Below are 17,839 nucleotides of genomic sequence, written 5' to 3'. Positions count from 1 at the left end.
GTATGTACTGGTATTTTAGTAATTTTGGTCACAGTAACCTTTGGGTTTATGTTGTTGGATTACTAGGGATACGCCAAACAAAACTGAAACCGTCATCACCTGCTGGCAGAAGACACCAATAGAGGGAGATCATGTCTCTCCTTCTTTGGAGGTTTTTAAGCAGAGGTTAGAGGGCAATCTGACAACAATGCTGATTCTGTGATCTTAGGGGGAGGTATTTGGAGATTTCCTGCATTGTGCAAGGGGGGTTGGACTAGATGACCCTGGAAGTCCCTTCCAACTCTATGAGTTTATGGTTCTGGTGTGAGGACCAAGAAAGTTTTTTTGAGAAATCCCATGTGCGGAGAAGCCCAGACGCTTTGTTTCTACGGCTGCAATCCTAAATACACTAACTACAGAGCAAATCCCATTGAGCTCAATGCGGCGGACATACGATTTGCAATGCGAGTTTGCAAAACCGAGAGAAATGAGCAGAAGGTATTTACATGAAAACCGGTTCCTCCGGCCGTCCCTTTCATATCGGCTTGATCTGCCAACAAACGATCAGGTGATGAATCCATGTTCCCTCTAAGCTGCAGCATCTTGTGAGCAAAAATTCTGCTTTGTGAGCTCCTGGCATGAAAGGGGTGAGCCGCTGCATCAATGAGCGTGCTCGGGGGTCATCCTTCCTGAGCCAAGACCAAAATGTGTGAGCTGGAGGCTAAACATCTGCGAGCCAGCTCACACTAACTCAGCTTAGAGGGAACACTGGTGATGAAGCCACTGAACTCCATGCCAGGAAAAGCTTCCGGCTGGACGCTTCTGTGCAGTCCACCTTTGTCCGTCGGCCACCTTAATGACGCGGCTTTTGACCTTCTCTCCCAACGAGGAAGCTGCGTCCGGTCCCCTCTGCCTCCTAGGCAGCCAGATCAGCCCAGAGATGCGAGGGGTGGTGGGTCCAGCAGGGAGAGGAGCTCCTGGCCAGCACTGGCTGCCACTCGCCCCTTTGCAAAACCCCCAGCCGGAATTGCCTACCTTTGGAGAAGCCTTCCTTCCCTCCTTCCTCCGCTCCGCAGACACCCATCCCGGCTCGCTGCGTCTCCGCTCTGCCAGGCAGCTCGTGCCAGCACATTCTAAGGGCAAAAAAGAGGCCAAGCCGCGGCTTCGGCGCGCTCCACGTGCGTCATCTCTGCGGGCCGGAGAGTCCGGAAGGCGGAGATCGGGCGCCGCCATTGCAGGCGGGGAGAAGCTGCGCGGCGCTCCTCTCGGGCTCCTCCGGCCTGAGCCATGCCGGCAGGGAAGTCTTTCCGGCGGAGGAAGGCGGATTCCGATGAGGAGGAGGAGGAAGAGCAGGTCGCCGAGGTGGTCCGGTGCGTGGAGGGAAAGGGCTGGGGATCGGGGCCGCGGAGGTCATAGGGTTGCCAATCCCCAGGTGGGGGCAGGGGATCTCCCGGTTTGGAGGCCGTCCCCCCGCTTCAGGGTCATCAGAAGGGGGGGGGGAGGGAAATGCCTGCTGGGAACTCCATTATTCCCTATGGGGACTTATTCCCATAGGAAATAATGGCAAATTGATCCGCGGGTATCTGGGGCTCTGGGGGTGGGGGGCTGTTTTTTGAGGTAGAGACACCAAATTTTCAGCATAGCATCTGGTGCCTCTTCTCAAAACACCCTCCAAGTTTGAAAAAGAGTGGACCAGGGGGGCCAATTCTATGAGCCCCCAAAGAAGGTGCCCCTGTCCTTCATTATTTCCTATGGAAGGAAGGCATTGAAAAGGTGTGCCGTCCCTTTAAATGTGATGGCCAGAACTCCCTTTAAAGTTCAATTTTGCTTGTCACACCTTTGCTCCTGGCTCCACCTCAAAGTCTCCCGGCTCTTCCCCCAAAGTCCCCAGATATTTCTTGAATTGGACATGGCAGCCCTAGCGAAGGAGGACACGGGCTTCCCTGCGTCACATAGTACGTGAGGGGAAGGGGAAGGAGTGTGAGACTGTGGCAAACAAGCCCTGTGTTAGATCGAGATGGGCAACCGTGTTTGTCTGTAGCAGCTGAAAAGCGCAAGCATCCAGCAGCACCTTCAAGACTAACAAAATTTGTGGCAGGGGAGGAGCTTTTGTGAGTCATGGCTCCCTTCTCAAGATAAGCCTTGTTTTGTGTCTGTCACAAACTCTGGCTTCTGAATAGCCAGGGGATTTGCCAAAGGTCCCCGCGTGAGTTTGTTACCAAAACAGGATTTGAACCAGTAACCTTCCTGGATTTGTGCTCAGCAGCTGCTTTCAGTGGCATGCTATTTGTATATGTGGGGAGGGTCTATGGCTCAGACGCAGAGCTTCTGCTTTGCACGCAGAAGGTCCCAGGTTCAGTCCCAAGCTCTGCTAGTTAAAAGGGCCAGGCAGTAGGTGATGGGAAAAACCTCAGCCTATGACCCTAGTGAACCACTGCCAGTCTTTGTAGATAGTCATGACCTCAGTAGACCAAGGGTCTGATTCATCATAAAGCAGGTTCATGTGCTCGTGTTGAGGTTCTCAGTACTGCATATTTTTGACTCATTTTGGTGTCACTAGGTGACATTTTGGTGTCAATGTTGCAGGAAGATTGTGAACAGCATCCCATTTCCATGCCTTGCTTGAGTCCTGTCCAAATTCTGTCTAGTCCAGCATCCCATTTCCAGCAACAGCCAACCAGGCCTGTAAATGAGGCGCTAAAGCATCATCCTTTCATCTGTTTGTCCCCAGCCACGGGTATTCAAAGTCCACACTAAGAGCCTGTGTCGGTCTGCTGTCTTGTGCCCCAAATTGGGGGTTGCAGAGAGATATGATTGCCAGCCATATTGGATTGGTTGTGACCAGTGTTCTCTCTGAGCTGAGTTAGTGTGAGCCGGCTCACCATTTTTTAGCCTGCGGCTCACACATTTTTGTCTTCACTCAGGGAAAATGGTCCCAGAACAAGTTAATTTATGCAGTTGCTCAGCTTTAATGCCAGTACCTCACAAGTGGAATTATTGCTCACAGGGGACTCCGCAGCTTAGAAGGAATATTGGTTGTGACCATGGTGTTGTTTTTCAGACTGAGACTTGAGGAAGCAAAAGAAGTTCAGAGTCTACGGAGAAGGCCAAATGGAGTGAGGTAAGGGGCCCTGTTGTGCAGAGTGGTAAGCTGCAATACTGCAGTCCAAGCTCTGCTCATGACCTGGGTTCGATCCCAGCAGAAGCAGGTTCAGGTAGCTGGCTCATGGTTGACTCAGCCTCACATCCTTCCGAGATCGGTAAAATGGGTACCCACATTGCTGGGGGTAAAGTGTAGATGACTGGGGAAGGCAATGGCAAACCACCCCGTAACGAAGAAGTCTGCCAATAAAAAGTTGTGATAATATGCCAAAATCCTCAATCCTCCTGCTGTGTAAGGTTGAACTTTGTGCAGCATGTTTGTACCCAAGACTGTCATGGAAGTTGGGCTGTCAAGAAGCTTAGCATTTGGGGGGAAGGGGGGGTTAAATCTAGTTTCTAGTACTCATGGGGGTTTGTTTTTTTTTAAAAAAAACTTCCTACTTCTTGTGTTTGCGGTGGATAACTTGAACAGCTTGTTTGAACTTTCTGCTGAAGGTTCAGAAGCCGAAAGGGCACCTTGACTGTGCGCTCTATGAACAAGGTTTCTTTGGGCTCCACAGCACCCTACTGACAACAGCTAATGGGTCCCATGACCACTGACTGCATTGCCTTTTTTTATTTTTGGAAACCAAAGACATAATTAGGGGAGGGACGGTGGCTCAGGGGTAGAGCATCTGCTTGGGAAGCAGAAGGTCCCAGGTTCAATCCCCGGCATCTCCAAAAAAGGGTCCAGGCAAATAGGTGTGAAAAACCTCAGCTTGAGACCCTGAAGAGCAGGGGAGGGATCGTGGCTCAGCGGTAGAGCATCTGCTTGGGAAGCAGAAGGTCCCAGGTTCAATCCCCAGCATCTCCAAAAAAGGGTCCAGGCAAATAGGTGTGAAAAACCTCAGCTTGAGACCCTGGAGAGCCGCTGCCAGTCTGAGAAGACAATACTGACTTTGATGGACCGAGGGTCTGATTCAGTAGAAGGCAGCTTCATATGTTCATATAATAAAGTGAAAATACAGAAAAGGAAAAAAAATGGTACATATCATAATTATATGGAGTGATTATATATAACAAAATATAGGAAAATTACAAATATTTCTCCCCAACGTTCCCTTCATTTACATTGAAAGGTTTTTTGGACACTGTTTTGAAAATACAATAAAGCTCGCGTCTGTTGCAATACATTTATATTCAACATTTCACATTTTGTGACTGATCTTTTTTTTGCAACTGAATTATTAATGTCACGAGTGCTGCAGACTCAGTACTGCATATTTTTGCCATTTCTGCATACTTGCTAGTACTTTAGGCACAAATAACATAGCAGAAATACTGAGGGGAAGTCTGTTTTCTAATGTACATTCTTCTGAAGTCTTAATGTGTTGAAAGGTAATGGCTTGGTTCAGACACAATGGCACATGGTGCTCTGGCACTGATGTCTGAACCTACAAAGAGCAGCCAGGGAATCAGATGTGCAATTTGAATCTGACTTGTGGCTGGGCAATTGGTGGTGTGGTGTGCTGTCTTATCTGATAAGCAATGTTTTTTGCCGCTGTTTTGTCCTTGGATACCATGGAATTCTAGCAGGAGCTCCTTTGCATATTAGGCCACACACCCCGATGTAGCCAATCCTCCAAGAGCTTCTAGGGCTCTTTTTTGTAAGCTCTTGGAGGATTGGCTACATCAGGGGTGTGTGGCCTGATACGCAAAGGAGCTCCTGCTAGAATTCCACTCCTGATACCACATGCCCACAGTGGCGGGGCTTTCTAAGAGCTGGAAAATGAAACGGCTCCAACAGCTTCAGCTGGTGCCTTTCCATGGCACTCTTTCTTCTTCCTTTTAGCCCTCCCACAACTGTGTCTCCCCGTGCCACGTAGGTGAAGCATCAATAGCTCATGGGAGTGCTGTTGCTGTACTAAGCTGACAGCGTGCACTGCCAATCGCGGCCATCCCCACTGTATCAAATAGTTGTTTCCATCTTTCTTTGCGGCCAAACAAACAGATCAGGGGGAAACTGACAGGTTTGAAACTTCAGCATCTGCGTTGTGTATTGTTTTTGAGTCACAGTACCGCAGATTTTTTAAAATTAATTAATGTTTGGATGGAGCTGTATAAGGGATGGTAATGACATTAAAAAGGTATCTGGGAAAAGTAAAAACAAATTGACATCTGTTGGGGCAGGCTGCTATGTAACGCTCAAAAGAACTGGCTGAAGCATCAGAAGAACCGGTGAAGAACGGGGGAGTGACCTGACTCTTTTATGTTTCCCTTTTTGGCAAGTGCTCAAGCCCTGCTTGTGGGGGAGAAGTTGCAAGAAGAGACAACTTTGACGGTAAGACAGAGCAGAGGGGACTGTTTCTCTAATCAAAGGTGCAAAACTGTTACAGTTTCTTAGGCTTTTTTAGTCAAGTTTTTAGAGAAACGGGTGATGCAAATCATTCCGATCCATGAGCTACCCAAATTATGCTTAACTTGTTCGTCAATTAATTGTATGACAGCCCTCCTTGCTGGGAGCGGAGATCATCTGAAGACACCTTCATCAGGCATTGGCTACCTTTGCTAAGATCTGGCGGCCTGTTGTGATGCTTTGGTTGCCTTTCAACGCATCGGATGGCTATCTGCCGCCGGAAGAAATGTCAGAAACTTGAAGGTGGTGGTGGAAGGTGCTGTCATGTTGCAGCCAAATTATGGTGACCCCATAAGGTTTTCGAGGCAAGAGACAAACAGAGGCAGTTTGCCATTGCTTGCCTCTGAGTTGTGATCTTGGACTTCCTCGGTGGTCTCCCATCCGTGTGTTAACCAGCATTGACCCTGCTTAGCTTCTGAGATACGATGGATGAGATGAGGCTCGCCAGGGCCATCCTAATGAGGATGCCAGCACCTTATGCTGAAATAAATATAATCAGATTGCTCTCTTTTTAAAAATCCTTCTCTTCGCCAGGATGACCCCTTTAAGATAAAGACTGGTGGAATAGTGGACATGAAGAAGCTGAAGGAACGAGGCAAGGACAGGTGAGCGTATCTGGGTTCTCCCAAGGTCTTTAATCAAATTTGCTTCCTGTGGAGCATGGGGTAAGGATGCAGGAAACAATAGCCAGTGTCTAATTTGCTGCAATAAGGGACTCACTGGGAATCTAAGCAAATCTAAACAGGTCTACTGAGAAGTAATCTCAGTTTTTTTCCAATGGGGCTTGCTCCCAGGAAAACATCCCTAGGATTGCACTGGTAGACGAGCTGGGTCTGGACTGTTTCACTTCCATTTGTGGGCAACAACTTACACCATGGAATGCATTTACATCATGAGCAAGAAGGGATGAACAGAACAGAGTTCTTCAAAGGCTGGGACACCATGACGGAGATGCATTCAAGGGTTCCTGTTCAGCCAGATTTAGCTTCTCAGGTTACTGTAGCCATGCAATGGGGAAAGTTGTAAATTCTCCTATCCAGGGCTTTTTTTGAGCAGGAACGCAGTTCCAGCTGACTTGGCATCAGGGGGTGTGGCCTAATATGCAGATGCGTTCCTGCTGGGCTTTTTCTATTAAAAAAGCCCTGTGCAAAACAATGGTGGTGACAGGGGTGTGGCTTAAAATGCAAATGAATTCCTGCTGAGCGTTTTGTACAAAAAAGCCTTGCTCCTATCTATATATATTGATACTTGCTGATTGAGCTCCTCCTCCTATGTTAACCTCTCTCTGTTTAAGTATCCCCCCCTTCACCCACCTTCCAAGCTGCCAAGGCAGTTTACAAAGGCCAAGGAAGCCTTGAAACAACTACTGAGGAAGGTTAAAGAAGGAAATGTCAAAACAGAATTAAAAGTAATAAGTACTGGGGGATTTTAAAATTAGGTAAAGGTAGTCCCCTGTGCAAGCACCAGTTGTTTCCAACTCTGGGGTGACCTTTTCACAACGTTTTCATGGCAGACTTTTAATGGGGTGGTTTGCCGTTGCCTTCCGCAGTCATCTACACTTCCCCCCCAGCAAGCCGGGGACTCATTTGACCGACCTCGGAAGGATGGAAGGCTGAGTCAACCTGGAGCTGGCTACCTGAACCAGCTTCCGCTGGGATCGAACTCAGGTCGTGAGCAGAGCTTAGGACTGCAGTACTGCAGCTTTACCACTCTGTGCCACAGGGCTGGGGGATGACTCAGCTTAAAAATTGATGATGAAGAAATTGAAATTGTTTGAGGTTTTCTGTTCCTTGGCTCCATCATCAACCAAAGGGGAGACTGCAAAGAAGTAGTCAGGAGATGGCGGCCGGGAAGGGCAGCCATGAAGGAGTTAGAGAAGATCCCTGAGTGTCGGGTTAATTCATCCCGTTGTTATTCCCCGTTACTAAGTAGGGCTGTGAAGGTTGGAGAATGAAGAAAGCTGACAGGAAGAAAATTAATCCTTTTGAAATGTGGGGTTGGAGGAGAGTTTTGTGACCAAAATGTCAGATCGGTGGGTTCAAGTCTGAATTCTCCCTCGAAGCTAAAATCAAACTGAGCCTTAGCACACCTTGGTCACATCACAAGAAGACAAGAGTCCCTGGAAAAGACAATCACGCTGGGAAGGTTTGAAGGCAGCAGGGAAAAAGGAAGGCCCAACAGGAGATGGATTGACTCTCAGTCCAGGAAACCACCGCAGCCCTCAGTTTGCAAGACCCTCAGTTTGCAAGAGCCAGTTTGGTGTAGTGGTTAAGTGTGTGGACTCTTATCTGAGAGAACCGGGTTTGATTCCCCACTCCTCCACTTGCACCTGCTGGAATGGCCTTGGGTCAGCCATAGCCCTGGCAGAGGTTGTCCTTGAAAGGGCAGCTGCTGTGAGAGCCCTCTCAGCCCCACCTACCTCACAGGGTGTCTGTTGTGGGGGAGGAAGGGAAAGGAGATTGTGAGCCGCTCTGAGACTCTCCGGAGTGGAGGGCAGGATATAAATCCCATATCTTCATCTACCTCACAGGGTGTCTGTTGTGGGCGGGGGGGGAAGGTAAAGGAGATTGTGAGCCACTCTGAGATTCGGAGTGGAGGGCGGGATATAAATCCAATATCTTCATCTACCTCACAGGGTGTCTGTTGTGGGGGAAGAAGGTAAAGGAGATTGTGAGCCGCTCTGAGACTCTTCAGAGTGGAGGGCGGGATATAAATCCAATATCTTCATCTACCTCACAGGGTGTCTGTTGTGGGGGAGGAAGGTAAAGGAGATTGTGAGCCGCTCTGAGACTCTTCGGAGTGGAGGGCGGGATATAAATCCAATATCTTCATCTACCTCACAGGGTGTCTGTTGTGGGGGAGGAAGGGAAAGGAGATTGTGAGCCGCTCTGAGACTCTTCAGAGTGGAGGGCGGGATGTAAATCCAATATCTTCATCTACCTCACAGGGTGTCTGTTGTGGGGGAGGAAGGGAAAGGAGGTTGTGAGCCGCTCTGAGACTCTTCGGAGTGGAGGGCAGGATATAAATCCAGTATCTTCATCTACCTCACGGAGTGTCTGTTGTGGGGGGGGGGAAAGGTAAAGGAGATTGTGAGCCGCTCTGAGACTCTTCGGAGTGGAGGGCGGGATATAAATCCAATATCTTCATCTACCTCACAGGGTGTCTGTTGTGGGGGAGGAAGGTAAAGGAATTTGTGAGCCGCTCTGAGACTCTTCGGAGTGGAGGGCAGGTTATAAATCCAGTATCTTCATCTACCTCACGGGGTGTCTGTTGTAGGGGAGGAAGGTAAAGGAGATTGTGAGCCGCTCTGAGACTCTTCGGAGTGGAGGGCGGGATATAAATCCAATATCTTCTTCAATATCTTCTTCTGAACAAGGCTGTTAATGAGAGACGTTAGGAGGACCTGAGTTCATAGGCTCGGAAGCGGCTTGTTGGCACAACGCACGCACCGTGACCATGAAATCAATCTATTTATACTTCTGCCTTTCTCTCTTCTTGTTATCCTTATATCTTGTTTTCCCGACAGGCTTAACATTTAGCATGTAAAATTCCCTTGTGGGTGGGTTGGTGGGAAGCAAGGGGTACTTCGCAAAGCGCCATAAATGTCGGAGGGGGTGATACCAATCACTGCTGCTTTTTGATCCCATCCCGCCTTCAAGGAGCTCAGAACGGCAGACGTGGTTGCCTCCCTGCTCTTTCTCTCCTTGCCACATCCCTGTGAGGTAGGTTAGCCTGAGAGGCTGGCCCAAGGTCACCTAGGAAGCTGTGTTGCTAGGTGGAGATTTGCACCCAGAGCTTCCAGATCCCAGGGAAACATTCTACACCACGCTGGCTCCAGTTCACCGCTCACATTTTGGCCATCTGTTTGTGAGCTTATTTGCTGAGTGTTTGGCAGTCAACGCTGGTGGTCCACAGAATGGTATCGGGCATGTGCTTCAGTGTCGAAATCAGTAGGCTAGAAAAGTGCTTGGCTTTGTCTGGGTTGTGCTTTAAAAGGACTGTGTGAATTAAGAATGGTTGCTTTAATCATTATCTTAAAAACCATCTCTTTAACCAAAATAGCAAATAATAATATTATTGTTACTACTGGGACATCTGTGTTGTTGAAGGAGCTTGAAAAACTACATGAGATTTAAAATCGGGAACAGTTCCAGTAAAACACTAAGCAATGGTTTGGTGCAGCGCCTGAATTATTTATTTATTTTTGTTAATTTCTAGTCCGCCCTATCCCGTGAGTGGGCTCAGGGCGGATCACATGAACAATTAGGAAGCAGTAATTGGAAGCCATGTTTCTGAAGAGGTTTAGAAGCCATAGCTTGTGCGAACTCTGGTTTGGCATGACGTCTGAATTGACAAACCATGGTTTGCAATTTGCAAGGAAAAGCAGCTTCATAAACCGTAGTCTGACTTTCATTTGCAAACCATGGTTCATGCTAACTATGGGTTGGCATTTATGATTGGCTTTCAGATCAGCATCTGATGCCTGAATTCATGAATCAGAGTTGCAGCTGTAGTCCTGCCTCCAGTGGCTGCTGCACCATGGAGATGGGGGTGAACTCATGAAGCTGAGATAGAAAACCAACCAGAGTTTGCCTGCTACACATTTAGAAGCTCAAACCCTGGTTTGGCTCTGATCTTTAGTGAGTGCAACCATGGTTTGGCATGGTGCCTGCATGTAGCCATAATTTTTATCATTTTTCTCTTGATGCTGAATAAAATTGACTGGAGGGGGGGGGGGGGTGCATGTCTCTCTCTTAACAGAATCAGTGAAGAAGAAGACCTCAACCTTGGGACCTCTTTCTCCGCAGAGACCAACAGGAGAGATGAAGATGCTGATATGTAAGTTGCATTATAAGAACATAAGAAGAGCCCTGCTGGATCAGACCTATGGTTCCTCTATTTAGTTATCCAGTTTCACACAGTGACTGCCAGATGTTCTGCAGGGTTCACAAGCGGTAGTGCGAAGGCCAGGGCATCCCCTCTTGTAGACGCAGAGTAACTGGCATTCAGCGGTGCAGTGCCTCAGAATATGGAGGTTCCATTCAGTGATCATGCCTTAAAAGCCTGTTTTCTTCAACATCAGATTTCTCACATTCCAAGTGATTTCTAGTTAGCAGGCTAGGACCGGACTGTTTTGAAGATTCCCCTTTGCGCAAAATGTACCCTTTTCAGAATATTTGTAATACATTTTCTGCTCTGCTTGTGGTCGCTTGCTTTATGCAAGCTTGTGACTGGGTTTGGTGGCTGACACCTGCTGAGAGCTGTGCTGAATTTTCCGTAGCAGTTTGTGTGTTCTTAAAGCTGATGGGCATAGAAGGTTTTAAGGGAAGTTTTTTTTGGGGAGGGGGGTTAGTTTGTGGAAAAAATGAGGACTTGTTTAGCTTGTGGGAGAAGGGGAAAAAACCTCCTTAAATTGGATCTATATGCACATATTGTAAGTGCAATAATTTAAAAGGAATATAGAATGGCTTAGAAGAAATAGCTAAGAAATAATAAACATTCTAGAAAGAAACAAGTGTAGAAAGGAAATAGTTCTTGCTTTAAGGTGGAGTATGTTAGCCATTCTCTCTTTGGGTGTGTGTGTGTTTTAGGGGTTATGTATATAATAAAATGCTTTATGCATGTTGGAAAATGTAGAACAGAATGTAGACATGCACATAGGGAGACATGATTAACTGTGATTTCCATTGAACAGATGATCAGTTACAAACCCGGGATTGCTGGTGCATTTAGACATCACAAACTGTGGCTCGTTCTTGTAATGAGCTGTAGCAGTCTATGGCCTCTCATGCATCCTCCCCCATCCCACTCTGGGTGCACTTTGGAGACTGAAGACTTCCTGCTTTCCTAACAAACCATGGTTTGTCATGACCTCCCAATCGAGAAACCAGGGTTTGGTTGCCTTGCATACAAGACAGGACTAAACCAAGTCTGAGAATCCTGGTTTGCAGGCAAGCGAAGGGGCACAGTGCATCATTCCTTCCAGTCTGAATGTTGCAACAAACCAGTTTGTTCCAAACCCAGAAGCATTCAGTTTCTGAGCCGTGTATGAAGGGGAGGAGGGAGGGCATGTGAGCTTCATGGCTCCTCCCAGTGAACAAATGGCTGCTTGTTTGTGACGTGACACCAAGAGCAGAGCCAGAGTGCAACAAGGACAGCAAAGAGCCAGCAGTCAGGAGCTTTGTCAGCCAGGCATACCCACCAGAGCCCACGGCTGATATCCACTTTTTGCCCCTGACAATTGTAGTCAGGATTAATTCCCACTCTTGCCTCTGCTTGATTGGTGTAAAGGGAAGTAGCTTGAAGCAAGGGGATGAGGGGCAGTTAAGCAGGGCGGGCCCTATACTTAGGGTTGCCAATCCCCAGGTGGGGGCAGGGGATCCCCCGGTTTGGGGGCCCTCCCCCCCGCTTCAGAGTCATCAGAAAGCGGGGGGAGGGAAATATCTGCTGGGAACTCTATTATTCCCTATGGAGACTTATTGCCATAGGAAATAATGGCAAATCGATCCGTATTGGGGGGGTGGGGACTGTTCTTTGAGGTAGAGACACCAAATTTTCAGCATAGCATCCAGTGCCTCTCCACAAAATACCCCTCAAGTTTCAAAAAGATTGGACCAGGGAGTCCGATTCTATGAGCCCCCAAAGAAAGTGCCCCAATTCTTCATTATTTCTTATGGAAGGACGGCGTTTAAAAGGCGTGCGGTCCCTTTAAAGGCGATGGCCAGAACTCCCTTTGGAGTTCAGTTATGCTTGCCACACCCTTGCTCCTGGCTCCACCCCCAAAGTCCCCAGATATTTCTTGAATTGGACTTGGCAATCCTACCTAGACTGTCTGGCACCTTAGGCAATGCTAACTTCTGGTGCCTCCCCTCCCCTCTGCCTCCGCATTGATAATGTCACCGAGCCACATGGGGGGACACCCAATTTAGCACTCCCAGAAGACCAGCACCCTAGGCAGTCACCTAGTTTGCCTTGTGCCAGGGCTGACCCTGCAGTTAAGGGAAACAGAAGGCAAAGCCAAACAGGTTTGTTTAGACGTGCTTAAGGACATCATGGTGGTTGACGGGCAACACAGTGCCCTTAAGTTACATGTTCCTGAATTAAGAAGTTCCTGTAGAACATCCAGGCAAGCAGGGGTTGAACAGTCCGTGAATGGGATGTTTCTGGTACTCTGAAGGTCTTCCAGCAAAGGCTCAGTTTAGGGTTGCCAGCTCTGGGTGGGGAAATACCTGGAGATTTTGGGAGTAGAGACTGAGGAAGGTGGGGCTTGGGATAGGGAGGGACTTCCGTGGGGAAATGCCATAGAGAGTCTACTTCCAAAGTGGCCATTTTCTCCAGGGGAGCTGATCTGTCGCCTTGAGGCTGGTGGTAATCCCTGCAGATCTCCAGCTACCACCCGGAGGTTGGCAACCCTAGGCAAACGAGCTGAGGCCCTTAACCACTGGACCTGAATGAACTTGGTGACAGTCTGGCCAGGAGTGCCAGCTGATGCAAGGGTTGCTTGGACTTCCCGTTCAGGATGAAGTACATTGAAACGGAGCTGAAGAAGAGGAAAGGGATTGTGGAAAACGAGGAACAGAAAGTGAAGCAGAAGAACGCAGAGGACTGTCTCTATGAGTTGCCGGAGAGCATCCGTGTCTCTTCGGCCAAGAAGACTGAAGAGATGCTGTCCAATCAGATGCTGAGTGGCATTCCCGAAGTCGATCTTGGGATTGAGTAAGTGGCTGAGGGCTCTTCTGTCTTCAGCACTCGTATGTTAAAAGGGAGAGGATGGCTGACTGGACAAGTCTCTTTAGGTCAGGGGTGTCAAACTCATTTGTTATGAGGCCTGGTTCTGACATAAATCAGACCGTGTCAGGCTGGGTCTTGTGAGGGGAAGTGGGACCTCTGCGGACAGAACCAGTAAATCCTACATGACATGTTTTGGTGTCATGGCTGTGCTTCAAACACTGTCTGAAGACTGGGGGGAGGGGCAAAAGGGAAGGAGTGCCCTGCCACCCTGTATGAAGCATCTTTGATTGTTTTGCCTTCTTCCTTTGTCCTCTCAGAGCAAAAATCAAAAACATTATTTCCACCGAGGACGCCAAAGCACGCCTGTTGGCCGAACAGCAGAACAAAAAGAAAGACAGCGAAACCTCCTTTGTTCCTACGAACATGGCTGTGAATTACGTCCAGCACAACAGATGTGAGTGGGGTGGGGGGTGCTTTGCCTGCTGACCTGAGAGTTGTCCTGTTCACACAGTGATTTCAGTGGATGTTGGCCCGGGGGCCTGTATTGGATGTGACAATCCTGCTCCTTAAAGGAACCTTTGCCCAGCCATAAAAATTGCTAGTTTGGGCCCCTTTGTTGGTTATCTAGCTGTATTTAGAGAGCCATTGGGTTAACATATACCTGACCAGTTCCATTAGAATATTTTGAGATATTTTTATTTCGCATTTCTCCCCAGCAGTTGACAAAGGCGCATGTAGTCTTTCTCCCTGCCCCAGTGTTCTCCTCACAGTAACCCTGTGAAGTAGGTGAGGCTGAAAGATGGTGACTGACGCAAGGTCTCTCATGAAGCTTCCTGACTGAGAACTTTGAACCCAAGTCTTCCCAGTTGTAGCTTGACAGTTTTAACCACTGCACCGCACATTCGCTATTTTGAATTGGCTGGGTGTTTCCTTTCAGTTTATCACGAAGAGCTGAACGCACCCATCAGAAGAAACAAAGAGGAACCTAAAGCCCGTCCGCTGAGAGTGGGGGACACGGAGAAGCCCGAACCAGAGCGTAAGTTTCTTCTGCAGTAATGCACGTCTGACTTGTTGGAATGCCCTTTATTGCTATGTGTGTATTAGATGTTTAAAAAAAAACCTCCAAGGAGATTACAGCAATATCCCCCCTCCACCCACATTTTATCTGCACAACAATCCTGTGAAGCAGGTTAAACTAAAAAAAAATTATAACCTCCTATGTTTAAGGGGCTCAAAAAGGTATATATGACCATTCCCTTCCTCCATTTTCTTCTCACAACATCCCTCTGAGGTAGGTTAGGCTGAAGGTATTGGGCCCAAGATCAACCCCCCCCCCCAAGAACTTCATAGGAACCTGGTTCCCCCTGGACGTAGTCCAATGCACTGATTGCTACCCCACCTTTGAATTGTGGAGAAGGCATGCGAGGAAAAGGTTAAATATCTTCTCACCTAATGGCTGCAAATTGACATTTAAAAAAAAAACTGCTGTGTGTTTTGACTTGAAATGCCTAAAGCCGCTTTATGAGTTCACGGCAGAGGTGAGTTTTGAACCAGGGACTTCCTGATCTTTCATTCAGAAGCTCTTAAGTTTCCAAGGAAAATCAGGGTCCCCCAAAACACGGTCTAAAGGAGGAATCATGGGCATATAAAGATCGAGGGGGGTGGTATATAAGTGAAGTGGGTCCCAGTCTGAAAATAGACGTTGGGGCCCGGCTCGCAGGATGTTTTGTTCATTTATGCATAGTATTTTGAGCCTGCTTTTCAGGTAAGCATTGGTTCCCAAAATCTGATACGAAGCTGAATCCAGATCTAGACCATAGAGTTGGAAGGGGCCATACAAGCCATCTAGTCCCACCCCCTGCTCCATGCAGGATCAGCCTAGAGCCCCCTGGAAGCGTTCGTTCAGCAGCTGCTTGAAGACTGCCGGGGGGCAGGCGGGGGGGGGGGGCTCACCACCTCCCTTGGTAGCCGATTCCATTGCTGAACAACTCTTACTGTAAAAATATAGATATCTGTGTTTGAATTAATACGCCTTACCTTTTCTGATTGTGAACTGATAACTTTGTGTATAGTATAAAAACATACAATAACAAAGAAATCCTAGCCAGTTAAAAGTTTAATACGAAATGGCTGGGTCGGTGGGAGAATCCTTAGCCAGTCTGGATCTAGGTGTGAGTCAGAGGTGCCTGGCTAGAAGAGGAGATTGGATTTCTACCCCGCCCATCACTCAGAGCGGCTTACAAGCTCCTCCCCTTCCCCTTCCCACAACACACACCCTGTGGTGCTGAGAGAGCTGTCCGAGAACTGCTCTTGAGAGAAACAGCTCTGAAAGAGTTACTTTGAAGGCTAAGACAAATAGATTCAAGGGCAGCTTCTATCCAAGTGCCGTGGTTAGGCTAAATGCAGGGTTATGAATGGTTATTTGTTTTTAGATGCATTTAAATGGTCTATGTATATGTCCTTTTTTGGGGGGGTGTTGATGTGTTGGTATGTTTGTGGAAGAGCACCTCATTTCGTTGCTCTCATTTTCTTTTTTGAGAACAATGACAATAAATCTATCTATCTTATCTATCTTATCTATCTATCTATCTATCTATCTATCTATCTATCTATCTATCTATCTATCTATCTATCTATCTATCATCTATCTATCTATCTATCTATCATCTATCTATCTATCATCTATCTATCTATCATCTATCTATCTATCTATCTATCTATCTATCTATCTATCTATCTATCTATCTATCTATCTATCTAATCTATCTATCTCCTGTTTCTGACACTTGGGTGCCGGAGGGTGGGCAGGAACTGAGTACCTGCCTGCCTCTTCTTTCTCTGACCTTGGTGGTAGTGATACCTGGGAGGACAGAGCTCTCTGCTGGAGCTGGGCGCGGTGCAGGAGAGCATTGCCTGCCTGCCGGTTCTCTCTCTGGCCTTACTGGTAGCAACATCTAGGAGCACAGGCCTCTCAGCTGGAGCTGAGTCCATCTACAAGGGAGGAAGGGCTGGCTTTTTCCTTCCCTCCCTTGGGATTGTCCCATCCATTTCCTTCTAAAAATACTGCGCTGGTTATCATGTTCAGTTTCCCCTTTGCCTTCTTTTAAAGGCTATGATCAGCTGTGTTCAGTTCTCTGTTGGTTTTCTTTCAGGGTCCCCTCCAAATCGCAAACGTCCGCCAAATGAGAAAGCAACAGATGACTACCATTATGAGAAATTCAAGAAGATGAACAGGCGCTATTGAAAATTCTGTGTTTGGATGACAGACCTGTCTGTATGTGTCTTTTTTCTTTCCTTGGCCGGAGAAGCATCTGTAAATAGACTTCATAAGAGAGCACATATCCACTTTTCCGGTGGCTGTTGATTTTACCCAAAGTGTCTTCCACGGACTTACATGTACAGTGACTCCTGACTCTCTTTGCTGTGGGGTAATGTGTACTGTGGCTTATTTTCATTGATAAAACTTTCTGTTTAAAAAGCAAACATGTTGATTCAGGTTACTTTTTTTCTTGTGCATAATGAACTGGAATAATCAGACACTTGCGAAATTGAAAACCAGATAAGAGTTTTACTTGATAGAGGTTTGGTCAAGAAAACGAATTAAGGCCTTTCCAGAACTGGAAAGCTGAGTGGATTCCACACAGAGATAATAAATATTTCAACAGCAGGGATCCCCAGTCTTTTAAGGGCTGTGGGCAACTTTGAACCTCTGACACAGCATAGTGGGTGGAGCCACAAAATGGCTGCCACACCAGACCTGTAGCTGCACAGTGAAGATCCTTGTTCATTTTGGCAGCAGCTGCCACCACATCACATTTTTAAACATCTGCAAAGCTGATCGGATCTCCAGCAGCCAATCAGAATCATTGCTGGGCAAAAGCCCCCATCTGGTTCCTCCCACTTTCTAAAAACACTTGATTGGGTGCTAGGAAAGGCCAGCTGGTGCTATTGTCCTCACAGGCACCACACTGGACACCCCTGTTGTGTAGCACTTCTGCTCTTTAAAGGTCTTCACAAGCATAATTGCAATCCTTACAATGGCCCTGCAAAGCAGTCCCAGATTATTACCCTCACATAGCAGAGGGGGGTCTGAAGCTGAGAGAGTGGCCTGCCTAAGGAAAGCTAGGCTGTGGTCACACTGGAGGTTTGGCATGACCCAGCCGTGCCTGTATTTGTGGCAGTTTAAATAGTCATGGGAAGCAGTTGTCAAGCATCGATATTTCTCAATAATCAAGTCTTTTGTTATTAAATCAAAAGTTGCTTTATCGTAGAAACTGCATAGTTTTATCGAGGACAAAATCCTTGGAAGTAATGACATGTACAGACTCACATAGTTACTTTATAGGATAGCGTCAAAGGATAACATACAGATGCAATTTGGGTCACGAGTTCAAAGGTTACTACTACGTACTTTTTAATGTTAAGGAATGCAAGTAATAGAAACATCTCCCTTTCTCACACTTTCTCTGCAAGTAGATAAGACTGTCTGTGTGAATCTGGGGGAGAGGCGTATCACACTGTTACCAGCTAAGTTAACCTAAACATCCTTGAGCCAGATGGATTTATTATTGCCCTTAGGTTGTAAAGGGGGGGGGCAGGAGAGATTGGTGTCCTGTTCTTTGTCTGAGGAAC

At 47.4% G+C, this 17,839-nt stretch overlaps 1 protein-coding gene across 1 annotated transcript; it reads left to right on the top strand.

Moving 5' to 3' along the window:
* The first annotated feature begins 933 nt into the window (after positions 1 to 933).
* Positions 934 to 16,690, top strand: C12H9orf78 (chromosome 12 C9orf78 homolog). Its single transcript, XM_060251814.1, has 9 exons — positions 934 to 1,349; positions 3,041 to 3,100; positions 5,350 to 5,401; positions 6,011 to 6,081; positions 10,238 to 10,315; positions 12,995 to 13,192; positions 13,525 to 13,661; positions 14,145 to 14,243; positions 16,360 to 16,690. Exons 1-9 carry the CDS (start codon positions 1,267 to 1,269, stop codon positions 16,449 to 16,451), a joined length of 870 nt encoding a protein of 289 aa, XP_060107797.1. The 5' UTR covers positions 934 to 1,266; the 3' UTR covers positions 16,452 to 16,690.
* Positions 16,691 to 17,839: the final 1,149 nt, after the last annotated feature.

This window comes from Heteronotia binoei, chromosome 12, assembly GCF_032191835.1.
Source record: "Heteronotia binoei isolate CCM8104 ecotype False Entrance Well chromosome 12, APGP_CSIRO_Hbin_v1, whole genome shotgun sequence".
NCBI lineage: Eukaryota > Metazoa > Chordata > Lepidosauria > Squamata > Gekkonidae > Heteronotia > Heteronotia binoei.
The sequence above is the reverse complement of the archived record's forward strand: the minus strand, read 5'-3'. Positions and strand labels throughout refer to the sequence as shown.

Excerpts from the sequence above, each read along its gene's own strand:
- C12H9orf78 (XM_060251814.1), top strand. The coding sequence starts at position 1,267 with ATGCCGGCAGGGAAGTCTTTCCGGCGGAGGAAGGCGGATTCCGATGAG. Across the intron at positions 13,193-13,524 it reads GAAGTCGATCTTGGGATTGA|AGCAAAAATCAAAAACATTA; the intron begins GTAAGTGGCTGA and ends TTGTCCTCTCAG. Across the intron at positions 13,662-14,144 it reads TTACGTCCAGCACAACAGAT|TTTATCACGAAGAGCTGAAC; the intron begins GTGAGTGGGGTG and ends GTTTCCTTTCAG.